The 16,284-nt window shown below is 57.1% G+C and overlaps 1 protein-coding gene across 1 annotated transcript in view; it reads left to right on the top strand.

Moving 5' to 3' along the window:
• Positions 1-352: 352 nt before the first annotated feature.
• Positions 353-16,284, top strand: part of LOC147107693 (zona pellucida-like domain-containing protein 1) — a 163,741-nt gene continuing 147,809 nt past the window's right edge. The window contains exons 1-2 of the mRNA XM_086007424.1: positions 353-458; positions 1,759-1,979. Of these exons, the coding sequence (XP_085863550.1) occupies positions 353-458; positions 1,759-1,979 (327 nt within the window). The remainder of the gene's footprint in view (positions 459-1,758; positions 1,980-16,284) is intronic.

The following is a 16,284-nucleotide window of genomic DNA, read 5'->3' as shown; positions in this document are numbered from 1 at the left end:
AATTTATCACTGATTTACCAATTTTAACTGTACTTACACATGCAATCTCCATTGTTACACTGACTTCATGCAGGGAACACTTTTAGACACAGCAACAGAAGCAGGAAAATTCAGCACAATAGTGCACAACTGAAAATCCTCTACATTAACAGACAACTAGCTTGTGCGATAGAGGAATGTTTAGCCTTGTATGACAGCTTCAATTAGGTTTTGAAACATTTTTTGGCAAAGTATACAGTGCAAACCATTAAATGACAATTCACAGGTATGTCTTATTTTAATTGCAGAAAATTATATTGGGAGCAGCACAACAGTTGCGTAACTTGTTCATTTTTTTTTCTACAGCTTTGCAATGGAATGGTTCTGCTTTCTGCTGCTATTAGCTGTCAAGATACATTCAGTGGATGCACAATTCAATGGGTACAACTGCGATGCTAATCTGCACAGCAGGTTCCCTGGTAAGATTAAAGAAAAGAAAATGTACCTAAAATATTTAACCCTTTGAATGCCAAACAGTAAATTCCACCTGTTTGGTCTGTTACTTGAAAATACTGTTCTCACAGCCACAGAATTTCTCATTTTACTCAACAGTCTTTCTGTCAGGGTAAGCAGGCTGTCTGAAGGAAGCCACTTATTTAGATCACTCTGAAATCAGCATGATGGTTCGATTTAATAAACACGCACTTGCACCATATTTTATATCCTCAAGTTGCTCATTTGTAGCAGGTTTCATTCTAGTTCTACTTTTCTCCCTTTTTCTCCTTAAAGTAGTGCAGTCGATCTTGACTTTATGCGTTAGTATAAAACGGGTGATAACGAGTCGACAGCCTGTTTTTACATCTCTCTCAATTTTCAGTGGAAGTAACCCGCATTGGCCCATTTTACACCATTTCACAAAGTAAAGCTCGACCCCAGTGACTCTTGCTGGTGTACCATTCGGAACTATTCCCAACAGATCAATGCCCTGCTGAAATTGTAGGGAAAGTTCGAAATGAGTCCTCAGCAGTGATCTTCACAAAGTTCAAATAACTTGATTTGGTGTAATCAAATATTCTCGAAATGCATTTCTATGCCCGGGGGAAGGTTTCTTCTGACCGCTATGTTTTAATGACATAGCTGGAAGATTTCCCATATTTGCTATTTTTAATCAAATCAGAAAAGCGTTCGAAAAGAACATAGAAATTGCAATCAGACACATCTTTCCACTATGTTTATGATGTCGCTATCAGATAGCAACCAGAGGAAACCTTCCCTCAATTAGCAAACAGCTTCATGTTGTCTGGATACTTGCAGATAAATCATACCCGAATCTCTTCCTTTTCCAACTTTGCTAATGGATTCACTACATTGCATTTACACGTTTCACATTTCCTGTTCCAAATTAAATAACCTTACATTTACCCACATTAAAATCCAATTACCATTCTTTAGCTCATCCACGGAATTGATTTGATTCCTTTTGAATGCTATCATATACTCTTATACTTATCAATTAACTATATAAATTGGCATCATTAGCAAAGTTTATATTATTACTCAAGTCTACAAAAAATTGAATACTTACCATCTGACCGCTTGAATGAATTTATGTCACTTCTAATGTTATGTTTATATTTCAGATAAGTAGATGCAATGTCAACAAAATTGAATTTAACTGCAGTAAGAGTTATGCTGTCAACAATGTATAATATCAGCCAGTCTCTACTGAACTTCTTTGATTATATTATAATTGACTTCATTGAATGTTTCTTCCTACAGGTGAAAAGGACATCCTTGTCTTTTGTGGAGTACAGACCATAACAATCAAGATCAATTTTTGTCCAGTACTGTTCTCTGGCTACTCAGAAACAGATTTAGCATTAAATGGTAGACATGGCAACGCACATTGCAGGGGTTTTATTAATAACGGTACCTTTCCCACAGTCGTCATATTCACCATCAACCTCAATACACTAGAAGTCTGTGGAAATAACCTAGAGGTAAGGTTAACTCTTTTTTTCTCTTGTAAACAAAAGGTTATAAACTGATATTTCATAAATGCCTCATAGACATAGAAACACTGTAAAGAAGTATGAATCTGTCATCTTGTTAAGCATCCAACATTTTCCATGTATGAATCAGTGTGGGCAGCCTCACTCCAGTTATAGAGCATTAGACTCAAATGTCACTCAAAATTGATGGGGTAGTTTTCTGCCAGGCTATCAAATGGATTACTTGGAATCAGAGGTTCACTTGCTCTCAAAAGCTAGTGAAAAAGGCAAATAGCATTAGTCATGTCTTTACCAACTAATTCAGGAGTGACACCGATATTCTCCGTGGCCGAGGTCACTTCGGAGAGGGAAACCATGAATAACTCATCCTGGGTTGCTCTCATGCACATCTTAATGGCCGCCTACCCTCTTGGCTGGCAGATAATGCAGCATGCTCGAATCAGGAAGCCCAAGGCCAACCTAAAATTGGGCCTCGGGACTCACTAATTGGGCGAGTTAATGGTGCCTGTCTCGCCTCCACAGGCAGCTTGTCCATTTTTGGAAAAGGAATATTGGGTCATTTGCCTCTTTGGCAGCAGCCTGAAGCTGAGTCCCAGGGGGAGGGGTGGGATGGGGCGGTAAGGTGGGATGGAGCGGTAAGGTGGGATGGAGCGGTAAGGTGGGATGGGCCGGTAAGGTGGGATGGAGCAGTAAGGTGGGATGGACCGGTAAGGTGGGATGGAGCGGTAAGGTGGGATGGGACAGTAAGGTGGGACGGAGCGGTAAGGTGGGACGTAGCAGTAATGTGGGACGGCGCGGTAAGGTGGGATGGTGTGGTAAGGTGGGATGGGACAGTAAGGTGGGACGGAGCGGTAAGGTGGGACGTAGCAGTAAGGTGGGACGGCGCGGTAAGGTGGGATGGTGTGGTAAGGTGGGATGGGACAGTAAGGTGGGACGGAGCGGTAAGGTGGGATGGAGCGGTAAGGTGGGATGGGGCGGTAAGGTGGGATGGGGCGGGAAGCTGCGATGAGCGAAAGGTGGGATGGGGCGGTAATGTGGGATGGGGCAGGAAGGTGGGATGGGGCAGGAAGGTGGGATGGGGCGGTAAGGCGGGATGGAGCCGTAAAGTGAGATGGGGCAGTAAGGTGGGATGGGGCGGTAAAGTGGGATGGGGCCGTAAGGTGGGATGGAGCGGTAAGGTGGGATGGGACGGAAAGGTGGGATGAGGCAGTAAGGTGGGATGGAGCGGTGAGATGGGATGGAGCATAAGGTGGGATGGAGCCTTAATGTGGGATGGGGCAGGAAGGTGGGATGGAGCGGTAAGGTGGGATGGGGCGGTAAGTTGGGATGAGGCGGAAAGGTTGGATGGGGCGGTAAGGTGGGATGGGGTGGAAAGGTGGGATGGAGCGGTAAGGTGGGATGGTGCGGTAAGGTGGGACGGAGCGGTAAGGTGAGATTAAGCGGTAAGGTGGGATGGGGCGGAAATGTGGGATAGAGCGGTAAGTTGGGATGGGGCGGTAAGTTGGGACGGAGCGGTAAGGTGAGATTGAGCGGTAAATTGAGATGGAGCGGTAAGGTGGGATGGAGCGGTAAGGTGTGATGGGGCGGGAAGGTGGGATGGGGCGGTAAGGTGGGATGGAGCGGTAAGGTGGGATGGAGCGGTAAGGTGGGATGGGGCGGTAAATTGGGATGGGCCGGTAGGTGGGAAGAGGCCGTAAAGTGGGATGGAGCGGTAAGGTGGGATGGAGCAGTAAGGTGGGATGGGGCGGTAAAGTGGGATGGGGCCGTAAGGTAGGATGGAGCGGTAAGGTGGGATGGGACGGAAAGGTGGGATGGGGCAGGAAGGTTGGATGGAGCGGTAAGGTGGGATGGAGCGGTAAGGTGGGATGGGGCGGTAAGGTGAGATTGAGCGGAAAGGTTGCATGGGGCGGAAAGGTGGGATGGAGCGGAAAGGTTGGATTGGGCGGTAAGGTGGGATGGGACGGAAAGGTGGGATGGAGCAGTAAGGTGGGATGGAGCGGTAAGGTGGGATGGAGCGGGAAGGTAGGATGGAGTGGTAAGGTGGGATGGAGCGGAAAGGTGGAATGGAGCGGTAAGGTGGGATTGAGCGGTAAGGTGGGATTGAGCGGTAAGGTGGGATGGGGCAGTAAGGTGGGAAGGAGCGGCAAAGTGGGATGGTGGGGAAAGGTGGGATGGGCGGGAAGGTGGGATGGGGCGAAAAGGTGGGATGGGGCGGTAATGTGGGATGGGGCGGGAAGGTGGGATGTGGCGGGAAGGTGTGATGTGTCGGTAAGGTGGGATGGGGCGGTAAGGTGGGATGGGACGGAAAGGTGGGATGGGACGGAAAGGTGGGATGGAGCGGAAAGGTGGGATGGAGCGGTAAGGTGGGATGGAGCGGGATGGTGGGATTGGGCGGTAAGGTGGGATGGGGCGGGAAGGTGGGATGGAGCGGGAAGGTGGGATGGGGCGGTAAGGTGGGAAGGAGCGGCAAGGTGGGATGGTGCGGAAAGGTGGGATGGGACAGTAAGGTGGGATGGAGCGGTAAGGCGGGATGGAGCGGAAAGTTGGGATGGGGTGGTAAGGTGGGATGGAGCGGGAAGGTGGGATGGAGCAGTAAGTTGGGATGGGGCGGTAAGGTGGGATGGAACGGTAAGGTGGGAAGGAGCGGGAAGGTGGGATGGAGCGGTAAATTGGGATGGGGCGGTAAGGTAGGATGGGGCAGTAAGGTGGCATTGAGCGGTAAGGTGGGATAGGGCGGAAAGGTGGGATGGAGCGGAAAGGTGGGATGGGGCAGTAAGGTGGGATTGAGAGGTAAGGTGGGATGGGGCGGAAAGGTGGGATTGAGCGGTAAGGTGGGATTGAGCGGTAAGGTGGGATGGGGCAGTAAGGTGGGAAGGAGCGGCAAAGTGGGATGGTGGGGAAAGGTGGGATGGGCGGGAAGGTGGGATGGGACGGAAAGGTGGGATGGGGCGGTAATGTGGGATGGGGCGGGAAGGTGGGATGGAGCGGTAAGGTGGGATGGAGCGGGATGGTGGGATTGGGCGGTAAGGTGGGATGGGGCGGGAAGGTGGGATGGAGCGGGAAGGTGGGATGGGGCGGTAAGGTGGGAAGGAGCGGCAAGGTGGGATGGTGCGGAAAGGTGGGATGGGACAGTAAGGTGGGATGGAGCGGTAAGGCGGGATGGAGCGGAAAGTTGGGATGGGGTGGTAAGGTGGGATGGAGCGGGAAGGTGGGATGGAGCAGTAAGTTGGGATGGGGCGGTAAGGTGGGATGGAACGGTAAGGTGGGAAGGAGCGGGAAGGTGGGATGGAGCGGTAAATTGGGATGGGGCGGTAAGGTAGGATGGGGCAGTAAGGTGGCATTGAGCGGTAAGGTGGGATAGGGCGGAAAGGTGGGATGGAGCGGAAAGGTGGGATGGGGCAGTAAGGTGGGATTGAGAGGTAAGGTGGGATGGGGCGGAAAGGTGGGATGGAGCGGTAAGGTGGGATGGGGCGATAAGGAGGGATGGGGCGGTAAGGTGGGGTGGGGCGGAAAGGTGGGATGAGGCAGGAAGGTGGGATGGAGCGGTAATGTGGGATGAAGTGGTAATGTGGGATGGGGCGGTAAGTTGGGATGGAGCGGTAATGTGGGATGGGGCGGTAAGGTGGGATGGAGCGGTAAGGTGAGATGGAGTGGTAAGGTGGGATGGGGCGATAAGGTGGGATGGGGCGGAAAGGTGGGATGGGGCGGTAAGGTGGGACGGAGCGGTAAGGTGGGATGGGGCGATAAGGTGGGATGAGGCAGAAAGGTGGGATGGAGCGGTAAGGTGGGAAGAAGCAGTAAGGTTGGATGGAGCGGGAAGGTGGGATGGAGCGGGAAGGTGGGATGGGGCGGAAAGGTGGGATAAGGTGGGAAGGTGGGATGGAGCGGGAAGATGGGATGGAGCGGGAAGGTGGGATGGGGCGGAAAGGTGGGATAAGGTGGGAAGGTGGGATGGAGCGGTAAGGTGGGATGGGGCGGTAAGGTGGGAAGGAGCGGGAAGGTGGGATGGGGCGGAAAGGTGGGACAGAGCGGTAAGGTGGGACGGAGCGGTAAGGTGGGATGGGGCGGAAAGGTGGGATGAGGCGGGAAGGTGGGATGGAGCAGTAAGGTGGGATGGGGCAGTAAGGTGGGAAGGAGCGGGAAGGTGGGATGGGGCGGAAAGGTGGGATGAGGTGGGAAGGTGGGTTGGAGCGGGAAGGTGGGATGGAGCGTTAAGGTGGGATGGAGCGGTATGGTGGGATGGGGCGGAAAGGTGTGATGGAGCGGTAAGGTGGGATGGAGCGGTAAAGTGGGATGGAGCGGGAAGATGGGATGGAGTGGTAAGGTGGGAGGGGCGGTAAGATGGGATGGAGCGGTAGGGTGGGACGGAGCGCTAACGTGGGATGGGGCGGAAATGTGGGATGAGGCGGGAAAGTGGGATGGAGCGGTAAGGTGGGATGGAGCGGTAAGTTGGGATGGGGCGGTAAGGTGGGATGGGGCGGTAAGGTGGGATGGAGTGGTAAGGTGGGATAGAGCGGTAATGTGGGATGGGGCGGTAAGTTGGGATGGAGTGGTAAGGTGGGAAGAGGCGGTAAGGTGGAATGGGGCGGTAAAGTGGGATGGAGTGGTAAGGTGAGAAGAGGCGGTAAGGTGGGATGCGGAAGTAAGGTGGGATGAGTCGGTAAGGTGGGATGGGGCGGAAAGGTGGGATGGGGCGGTAACGTGGGACGGAGCGGTATGGTGGGATGGGGCAATAAGGTGGGATGAGGCAGAAAGGTGGGATGGAGCGGTAAGGTGGGATGGAGCGGTAAGGTGGGATGGAGCGGTAAGTTGGGATTGAGCCGTAAGGTGGGAAGAGGCGATAAGGAGGGATGGAGCGGTATGGTGGGATGGAGCGGAAAGGTGGGATGGAGCGGTAAGGTGGGATGGAGCGGTAAAGTGGGATGGAGCGGTAAGGTGAGATGGAGCGGTAAGGTGGAATGGGGCCGTAAAGTGGGATGGAATGGTAAGGTGGGAAGAGGCGGTAAGGTGGAATGCGGATGTAAGGTGGGATGGGTCGGTAAGGTGGGATGGGGCGGAAAGGTGGGATGGGGCGGTAAGGTGGGACGGAGCGGTAAGGTGGGATGGGGCGATAAGGTGGGATGAGGCAGAAAGGTGGGATGGAGCGGTAAGGTGGGGTGGAATGGTAAAATGGGATGGAGCGGTAAGGTGGGATTGAGCGGTAAGGTGGGAAGAAGCAGAAAGGTTGGATGGAGCGGGAAGGTGGGATGGGGCGGAAAGGTGGGATAAGGTGGGAAGGTGGGATGGAGCGGGAAGGTGGGATTGAGCGGTAAGGTGGGAAGAAGCAGAAAGGTTGGATGGAGCGGGAAGGTGGGATGGGGCGGAAAGGTGGGATAAGGTGGGAAGGTGGGATGGAGCGGGAAGGTGGGATGCAGCGTAAAGGTGGGATGGAGCGGTATGGTGGGATCGGGCGGTAAGGTGTGATGGGGCGGTAAGGTGGGACGGAGCGGTAAGGTGGGACGGAGCGGTAAGGTGGGATGGGGCGGAAAGGTGGGATGAGGCGGGAAGGTGGGATGGAGCGGTAAGGTGGGATGGAGCGGTAAGGTGGGAAGGAGCGGTAAGATGAGATGGGGCGGGAAGGTGGGATGGGGCAGAAAGGTGGGATGAGGTGGGAAGGTGGGTTGGAGCGGGAAGGTGGGATGGAGCGTTTAGGTGGGATGGAGCGGTATGGTGGAATGGGGCGGAAAGGTGTGATGGAGCGGTAAAGTGGGATGGAGCGGGAAGATGGGATGGAGTGGTAAGGTGGGATGGGGCGGTAAGGTGGGATGGAGCGGTAGGGTGGGACGGAGCGCTAACGTGGGATGGGGCGGAAAGGTGGGATGAGGCGGGAAAGTGGGATGGAGCGGTAAGGTGGGATGGAGCGGTAAGTTGGGATGGGGCGGTAAGGTGAGAAGGAGCGGTATGGTGGGATGGGGCGGAAAGGTGTGATGGAGCGGTAAGTTGGGATGGGGCGGTAAGGTGGGAAGGAGCGGTAAGATGAGATGGGGCGGTAAGGTGGGATGGGGCGGTAAGGTGGGATGGAGCGGTAAGGTGGGAAGAGGCGGTATGGTGGAATGGGGCGGTAAAGTGGGATGGAGTGGTAAGGTGAGAAGAGGCGGTTAGGTGGGATGCAGAAGTAAGGTGGGATGGGTCGGTAAGGTGGGATGGGGCGGAAAGGTGGGATGGGGCGGTAACGTGGGACGGAGCGGTAAGGTGGGATGGGGCAATAAGGTGGGATGAGGCAGAAAGGTGGGATGGAGCGGTAAGGTGGGATGGAGCGGAAAGGTGGGATGGAGCGGTAAGGTGGGATGGAGCGGTAAAGTGGGATGGAGCGGTAAGGTGAGATGGAGCGGTAAGGTGGAATGGGGCCGTAAAGTGGGATGGAATGGTAAGGTGGGAAGAGGCGGTAAGGTGGAATGCGGATGTAAGGTGGGATGGGTCGGTAAGGTGGGATGGGGCGGAAAGGTGGGATGGGGCGGTAAGGTGGGACGGAGCCGTAAGGTGGGAAGAGGCGATAAGGAGGGATGGAGCGGTATGGTGGGATGGAGCGGAAAGGTGGGATGGAGCGGTAAGGTGGGATGGAGCGGTAAAGTGGGATGGAGCGGTAAGGTGAGATGGAGCGGTAAGGTGGAATGGGGCCGTAAAGTGGGATGGAATGGTAAGGTGGGAAGAGGCGGTAAGGTGGAATGCGGATGTAAGGTGGGATGGGTCGGTAAGGTGGGATGGGGCGGAAAGGTGGGATGGGGCGGTAAGGTGGGACGGAGCGGTAAGGTGGGATGGGGCGATAAGGTGGGATGAGGCAGAAAGGTGGGATGGAGCGGTAAGGTGGGGTGGAATGGTAAAATGGGATGGAGCGGTAAGGTGGGATTGAGCGGTAAGGTGGGAAGAAGCAGAAAGGTTGGATGGAGCGGGAAGGTGGGATGGGGCGGAAAGGTGGGATAAGGTGGGAAGGTGGGATGGAGCGGGAAGGTGGGATTGAGCGGTAAGGTGGGAAGAAGCAGAAAGGTTGGATGGAGCGGGAAGGTGGGATGGGGCGGAAAGGTGGGATAAGGTGGGAAGGTGGGATGGAGCGGGAAGGTGGGATGCAGCGTAAAGGTGGGATGGAGCGGTATGGTGGGATCGGGCGGTAAGGTGTGATGGGGCGGTAAGGTGGGACGGAGCGGTAAGGTGGGACGGAGCGGTAAGGTGGGATGGGGCGGAAAGGTGGGATGAGGCGGGAAGGTGGGATGGAGCGGTAAGGTGGGATGGAGCGGTAAGGTGGGAAGGAGCGGTAAGATGAGATGGGGCGGTAAGGTGGGATGGGGCGGTAAGGGGGGAAGGAGCGGGAAGGTGGGATGGGGCAGAAAGGTGGGATGAGGTGGGAAGGTGGGTTGGAGCGGGAAGGTGGGATGGAGCGTTTAGGTGGGATGGAGCGGTATGGTGGGATGGGGCGGAAAGGTGTGATGGAGCGGAAAGGTGGGATGGGGCAGTAAGGTGGGATTGAGAGGTAAGGTGGGATGGGGCGGAAAGGTGGGATGGAGCGGTAAGGTGGGATGGGGCGATAAGGAGGGATGGGGCGGTAAGGTGGGGTGGGGCGGAAAGGTGGGATCAGGCGGGAAGGTGGGATGGAGCGGTAATGTGGGATGAAGTGGTAATGTGGGATGGGGCGGTAAGTTGGGATGGAGCGGTAATGTGGGATGGGGCGGTAAGGTGGGATGGAGCGGTAAGGTGAGATGGAGTGGTAAGGTGGGATGGGGCGATAAGTTGGGATGGGACGGAAAGGTGGGATGGGGCGGTAAGGTGGGATACGGTGGGAAGGTGGGATGGAGCGGGAAGATGGGATGGAGCGGGAAGGTGGGATGGGGCGGAAAGGTGGGATAAGGTGGGAAGGTGGGATGGAGCGGTAAGGTGGGATGGGGCGGTAAGGTGGGAAGGAGCGGGAAGGTGGGATGGGGCGGAAAGGTGGGACAGAGCGGTAAGGTGGGACGGAGCGGTAAGGTGGGATGGGGCGGAAAGGTGGGATGAGGCGGGAAGGTGGGATGGAGCAGTAAGGTGGGATGAGGCGGGAAGGTGACATGGAGCGGTAAGGTGGGATGGAGCGGTAAGGTGGGACGGAGTGGTAAGGTGGGATGGGGCAGAAAGGTGGGTTGAGGCGGGATGGTGGGATGGAGTGGAAAGGTGGGATGGGGTGGAAAGGTGCGATGGGGCGGGAAGGTGGGATGGAGCGGTAAGGTGAGATTGAGCGGAAAGGTTGCATGGGGCGGAAAGGTGGGATGGAGCGGAAAGGTTGGATTGGGCGGTAATGTGGGATGGGACGGAAAGGTGGGATGGAGCAGTAAGGTGGGATGGAGCGGTAAGGTGGGATGGAGCGGGAAGGTGGGATGGAGTGGTAAGGTGGGATGGGGCGGGAAGGTGGGATGGAGCGGGAAGGTGGGATGGAGCGGAAAGGTGGAATGGAGCGGTAAGGTGGGATTGAGCGGTAAGGTGGGATTGAGCGGTAAGGTGGGAAGGAGCGGCAAAGTGGGATGGTGGGGAAAGGCGGGATGGGCGGGAAGTTGGGATGGGGCGAAAAGGTGGGATGGGGCAGTAATGTGGGATGGGGCGGGAAGGTGGGATGTGGCGGGAAGGTGTGCTGTGTTGGTAAGGTGGGATGGGGCGGTAAGGTGGGATGGAGCGGTAAGGTGGGATGGGACGGAAAGATGGGATGGAGCGGAAAGGTGGGATGGAGCGGTAAGGTGGGATGGAGCAGTACGGTGGGATGGAGCGGGATGGTGGGATTGGGCGGTAAGGTGGGATGGGGCAGGAAGGTGGGATGGAGCGGGAAGGTGGGATGGGGCGGTAAGGTGGGAAGGAGCGGCAAGGTGGGAAGGAGCGGCAAGGTGGGATGGTGCGGAAAGGTGGGATGGGGCGGGAAGGTGGGATGCGGCGAAAAGGTGGGATGGGGCGGTAAGGTGGGATGGGGCGGGAAGGTGGGATGTGGCGGGAAGGTGGGATGTGGCGGTAAGGTGGGATGGGGCGGTAAGGTGGGATGGAGCGGGAAGGTGGGATGGGGCGGTAACGTGGGACGGAGCGGTAAGGTGGGATGGGGCAATAAGGTGGGATGAGGCAGAAAGGTGGGATGGAGCGGTAAGGTGGGATGGAGCGGAAAGGTGGGATGGAGCGGTAAGGTGGGATGGAGCGGTAAAGTGGGATGGAGCGGTAAGGTGAGATGGAGCGGTAAGGTGGAATGGGGCCGTAAAGTGGGATGGAATGGTAAGGTGGGAAGAGGCGGTAAGGTGGAATGCGGATGTAAGGTGGGATGGGTCGGTAAGGTGGGATGGGGCGGAAAGGTGGGATGGGGCGGTAAGGTGGGACGGAGCCGTAAGGTGGGAAGAGGCGATAAGGAGGGATGGAGCGGTATGGTGGGATGGAGCGGAAAGGTGGGATGGAGCGGTAAGGTGGGATGGAGCAGTAAAGTGGGATGGAGCGGTAAGGTGAGATGGAGCGGTAAGGTGGAATGGGGCCGTAAAGTGGGATGGAATGGTAAGGTGGGAAGAGGCGGTAAGGTGGAATGCGGATGTAAGGTGGGATGGGTCGGTAAGGTGGGATGGGGCGGAAAGGTGGGATGGGGCGGTAAGGTGGGACGGAGCGGTAAGGTGGGATGGGGCGATAAGGTGGGATGAGGCAGAAAGGTGGGATGGAGCGGTAAGGTGGGGTGGAATGGTAAAATGGGATGGAGCGGTAAGGTGGGATTGAGCGGTAAGGTGGGAAGAAGCAGAAAGGTTGGATGGAGCGGGAAGGTGGGATGGGGCGGAAAGGTGGGATAAGGTGGGAAGGTGGGATGGAGCGGGAAGGTGGGATTGAGCGGTAAGGTGGGAAGAAGCAGAAAGGTTGGATGGAGCGGGAAGGTGGGATGGGGCGGAAAGGTGGGATAAGGTGGGAAGGTGGGATGGAGCGGGAAGGTGGGATGCAGCGTAAAGGTGGGATGGAGCGGTATGGTGGGATAGGGCGGTAAGGTGTGATGGGGCGGTAAGGTGGGACGGAGCGGTAAGGTGGGACGGAGCGGTAAGGTGGGATGGGGCGGAAAGGTGGGATGAGGCGGGAAGGTGGGATGGAGCGGTAAGGTGGGATGGAGCGGTAAGGTGGGAAGGAGCGGTAAGATGAGATGGGGCGGTAAGGTGGGATGGGGCGGTAAGGGGGGAAGGAGCGGGAAGGTGGGATGGGGCAGAAAGGTGGGATGAGGTGGGAAGGTGGGTTGGAGCGGGAAGGTGGGATGGAGCGTTTAGGTGGGATGGAGCGGTATGGTGGGATGGGGCGGAAAGGTGTGATGGAGCGGAAAGGTGGGATGGGGCAGTAGGGTGGGATTGAGAGGTAAGGTGGGATGGGGCGGAAAGGTGGGATGGAGCGGTAAGGTGGGATGGGGCGATAAGGAGGGATGGGGCGGTAAGGTGGGGTGGGGCGGAAAGGTGGGATGAGGCGGGAAGGTGGGATGGAGCGGTAATGTGGGATGAAGTGGTAATGTGGGATGGGGCGGTAAGTTGGGATGGAGCGGTAATGTGGGATGGGGCGGTAAGGTGGGATGGAGCGGTAAGGTGAGATGGAGTGGTAAGGTGGGATGGGGCGATAAGGTGGGATGGGACGGAAAGGTGGGATGGGGCGGTAAGGTGGGATACGGTGGGAAGGTGGGATGGAGCGGGAAGATGGGATGGAGCGGGAAGGTGGGATGGGGCGGAAAGGTGGGATAAGGTGGGAAGGTGGGATGGAGCGGTAAGGTGGGATGGGGCGGTAAGGTGGGAAGGAGCGGGAAGGTGGGATGGGGCGGAAAGGTGGGACAGAGCGGTAAGGTGGGACGGAGCGGTAAGGTGGGATGGGGCGGAAAGGTGGGATGAGGCGGGAAGGTGGGATGGAGCAGTAAGGTGGGATGAGGCGGGAAGGTGACATGGAGCGGTAAGGTGGGATGGAGCGGTAAGGTGGGACGGAGTGGTAAGGTGGGATGGGGCAGAAAGGTGGGTTGAGGCGGGATGGTGGGATGGAGTGGAAAGGTGGGATGGGGTGGAAAGGTGCGATGGGGCGGGAAGGTGGGATGGAGCGGTAAGGTGAGATTGAGCGGAAAGGTTGCATGGGGCGGAAAGGTGGGATGGAGCGGAAAGGTTGGATTGGGCGGTAATGTGGGATGGGACGGAAAGGTGGGATGGAGCAGTAAGGTGGGATGGAGCGGTAAGGTGGGATGGAGCGGGAAGGTGGGATGGAGTGGTAAGGTGGGATGGGGCGGGAAGGTGGGATGTGGCGGGAAGGTGGGATGAGGTGGGAAGGTGGGTTGGAGCGGGAAGGTGGGATGGAGCGTTAAGGTGGGATGGAGCGGTATGGTGGGATCGGGCGGAAAGGTGTGATGGAGCGGTAAGGTGGGATGGAGCGGTAAAGTGGGATGGAGCGGGAAGATGGGATGGAGTGGTAAGGTGGGATGGGGCGGTAAGGTGGGATGGAGCAGTAGGGTGGGACGGAGCGCTAACGTGAGATGGGGCGGAAAGGTGGGATGAGGCGGGAAAGTGGGATGGAGCGGTAAGGTGGGATGGAGCGGTAAGTTGGGATGGGGCAGTAAGGTGGGAAGGAGCGGTATGGTGGGATGGGGCGGAAAGGTGTGATGGAGCGGTAAGATGAGATGGGGCGGTAAGGTGGGATGGGGCGGTAAGGTGGGATGGAGCGGTAAGGTGGGATAGAGCGGTAATGTGGGATGGGGCGGTAAGTTGGGATGGAGTGGTAAGGTGGGAAGAGGCGGTAAGGTGGAATGGGGCGGTAAAGTGGGATGGAGTGGTAAGGTGAGAAGAAGCGGTAAGGTGGGATGGGGCGGTAAAGTGGGATGGAGTGGTAAGGTGAGAAGAGGCGGAAAGGTGGGATGCGGAAGTAAGGTGGGATGGGTCGGTAAGGTGGGATGGGGCGGAAAGGTGGGATGGGGCGGAAAGGTGGGATGAGGTGGGAAGGTGGGTTGGAGCGGGAAGGTGGGATGGAGCGTTAAGGTGGGATGGAGCGGTATGGTGGGATGGGGCGGAAAGGTGTGATGGAGCGGTAAGGTGGGATGGAGCGGTAAAGTGGGATGGAGCGGGAAGATGTGATGGAGTGGTAATGTGGGAGGGGCGGTAAGATGGGATGGAGCGGTAGGGTGGGACGGAGCGCTAACGTGGGATGGGGCGGAAATGTGGGATGAGGCGGGAAAGTGGGATGGAGCGGTAAGGTGGGATGGAGCGGTAAGTTGGGATGGGGCGGTAAGGTGGGATGGGGCGGTAAGGTGGGATGGAGTGGTAAGGTGGGATAGAGCGGTAATGTGGGATGGGGCGGTAAGTTGGGATGGAGTGGTAAGGTGGGAAGAGGCGGTAAGGTGGAATGGGGCGGTAAAGTGGGATGGAGTGGTAAGGTGAGAAGAGGCGGTAAGGTGGGATGCGGAAGTAAGGTGGGATGAGTCGGTAAGGTGGGATGGGGCGGAAAGGTGGGATGGGGCGGTAACGTGGGACGGAGCGGTAAGGTGGGATGGGGCAATAAGGTGGGATGAGGCAGAAAGGTGGGATGGAGCGGTAAGGTGGGATGGAGCGGTAAGGTGGGATGGAGCGGTAAGTTGGGATTGAGCCGTAAGGTGGGAAGAGGCGATAAGGAGGGATGGAGCGGTATGGTGGGATGGAGCGGAAAGGTGGGATGGAGCGGTAAGGTGGGATGGAGCGGTAAAGTGGGACGGAGCGGTAAGGTGGGATGGGGCGATAAGGTGGGATGAGGCAGAAAGGTGGGATGGAGCGGTAAGGTGGGATTGAGCGGTAAGGTGGGAAGAAGCAGAAAGGTTGGATGGAGCGGGAAGGTGGGATGGGGCGGAAAGGTGGGATAAGGTGGGAAGGTGGGATGGAGCGGGAAGGTGGGATTGAGCGGTAAAGTGGGAAGAAGCAGAATGGTTGGATGGAGCGGGAAGGTGGGATGGGGCGGAAAGGTGGGATAAGGTGGGAAGGTGGGATGGAGCGGGAAGGTGGGATGCAGCGTAAAGGTGGGATGGAGCGGTATGGTGGGATCGGGCGGTAAGGTGTGATGGGGCGGTAAGGTGGGACGGAGCGGTAAGGTGGGACGGAGCGGTAAGGTGGGATGGGGCGGAAAGGTGGGATGAGGCGGGAAGGTGGGATGGAGCGGTAAGGTGGGATGGAGTGGTAAGGTGGGAAGGAGCGGTAAGATGAGATGGGGCGGGAAGGTGGGATGGGGCAGAAAGGTGGGATGAGGTGGGAAGGTGGGTTGGAGCGGGAAGGTGGGATGGAGCGTTTAGGTGGGATGGAGCGGTATGGTGGAATGGGGCGGAAAGGTGTGATGGAGCGGTAAAGTGGGATGGAGCGGGAAGATGGGATGGAGTGGTAAGGTGGGATGGGGCGGTAAGGTGGGATGGAGCGGTAGGGTGGGACGGAGCGCTAACGTGGGATGGGGCGGAAAGGTGGGATGAGGCGGGAAAGTGGGATGGAGCGGTAAGGTGGGATGGAGCGGTAAGTTGGGATGGGGCGGTAAGGTGGGAAGGAGCGGTATGGTGGGATGGGGCGGAAAGGTGTGATGGAGCGGTAAGTTGGGATGGGGCGGTAAGGTGGGAAGGAGCGGTAAGATGAGATGGGGCGGTAAGGTGGGATGGGGCGGTAAGGTGGGATGGAGCGGTAAGGTGGGATAGAGCGGTAATCTGGGATGGGGCGGTAAGTTGGGATGGAGTGGTAAGGTGGGAAGAGGCGGTATGGTGGAATGGGGCGGTAAAGTGGGATGGAGTGGTAAGGTGAGAAGAGGCGGTTAGGTGGGATGCAGAAGTAAGGTGGGATGGGTCGGTAAGGTGGGATGGGGCGGAAAGGTGGGATGGGGCGGTAACGTGGGACGGAGCGGTAAGGTGGGATGGGGCAATAAGGTGGGATGAGGCAGAAAGGTGGGATGGAGCGGTAAGGTGGGATGGAGCGGAAAGGTGGGATGGAGCGGTAAGGTGGGATGGAGCGGTAAAGTGGGATGGAGCGGTAAGGTGAGATGGAGCGGTAAGGTGGAATGGGGCCGTAAAGTGGGATGGAATGGTAAGGTGGGAAGAGGCGGTAAGGTGGAATGCGGATGTAAGGTGGGATGGGTCGGTAAGGTGGGATGGGGCGGAAAGGTGGGATGGGGCGGTAAGGTGGGACGGAGCCGTAAGGTGGGAAGAGGCGATAAGGAGGGATGGAGCGGTATGGTGGGATGGAGCGGAAAGGTGGGATGGAGCGGTAAGGTGGGATGGAGCGGTAAAGTGGGATGGAGCGGTAAGGTGAGATGGAGCGGTAAGGTGGAATGGGGCCGTAAA

The sequence above is a fragment of the Somniosus microcephalus genome, chromosome 14, assembly GCF_052327205.1.
Source record: "Somniosus microcephalus isolate GS21.2 chromosome 14, FLI_Smic_1.0, whole genome shotgun sequence".
NCBI lineage: Eukaryota > Metazoa > Chordata > Chondrichthyes > Squaliformes > Somniosidae > Somniosus > Somniosus microcephalus.
This window is presented reverse-complemented; position numbering and strand designations above follow the sequence as displayed.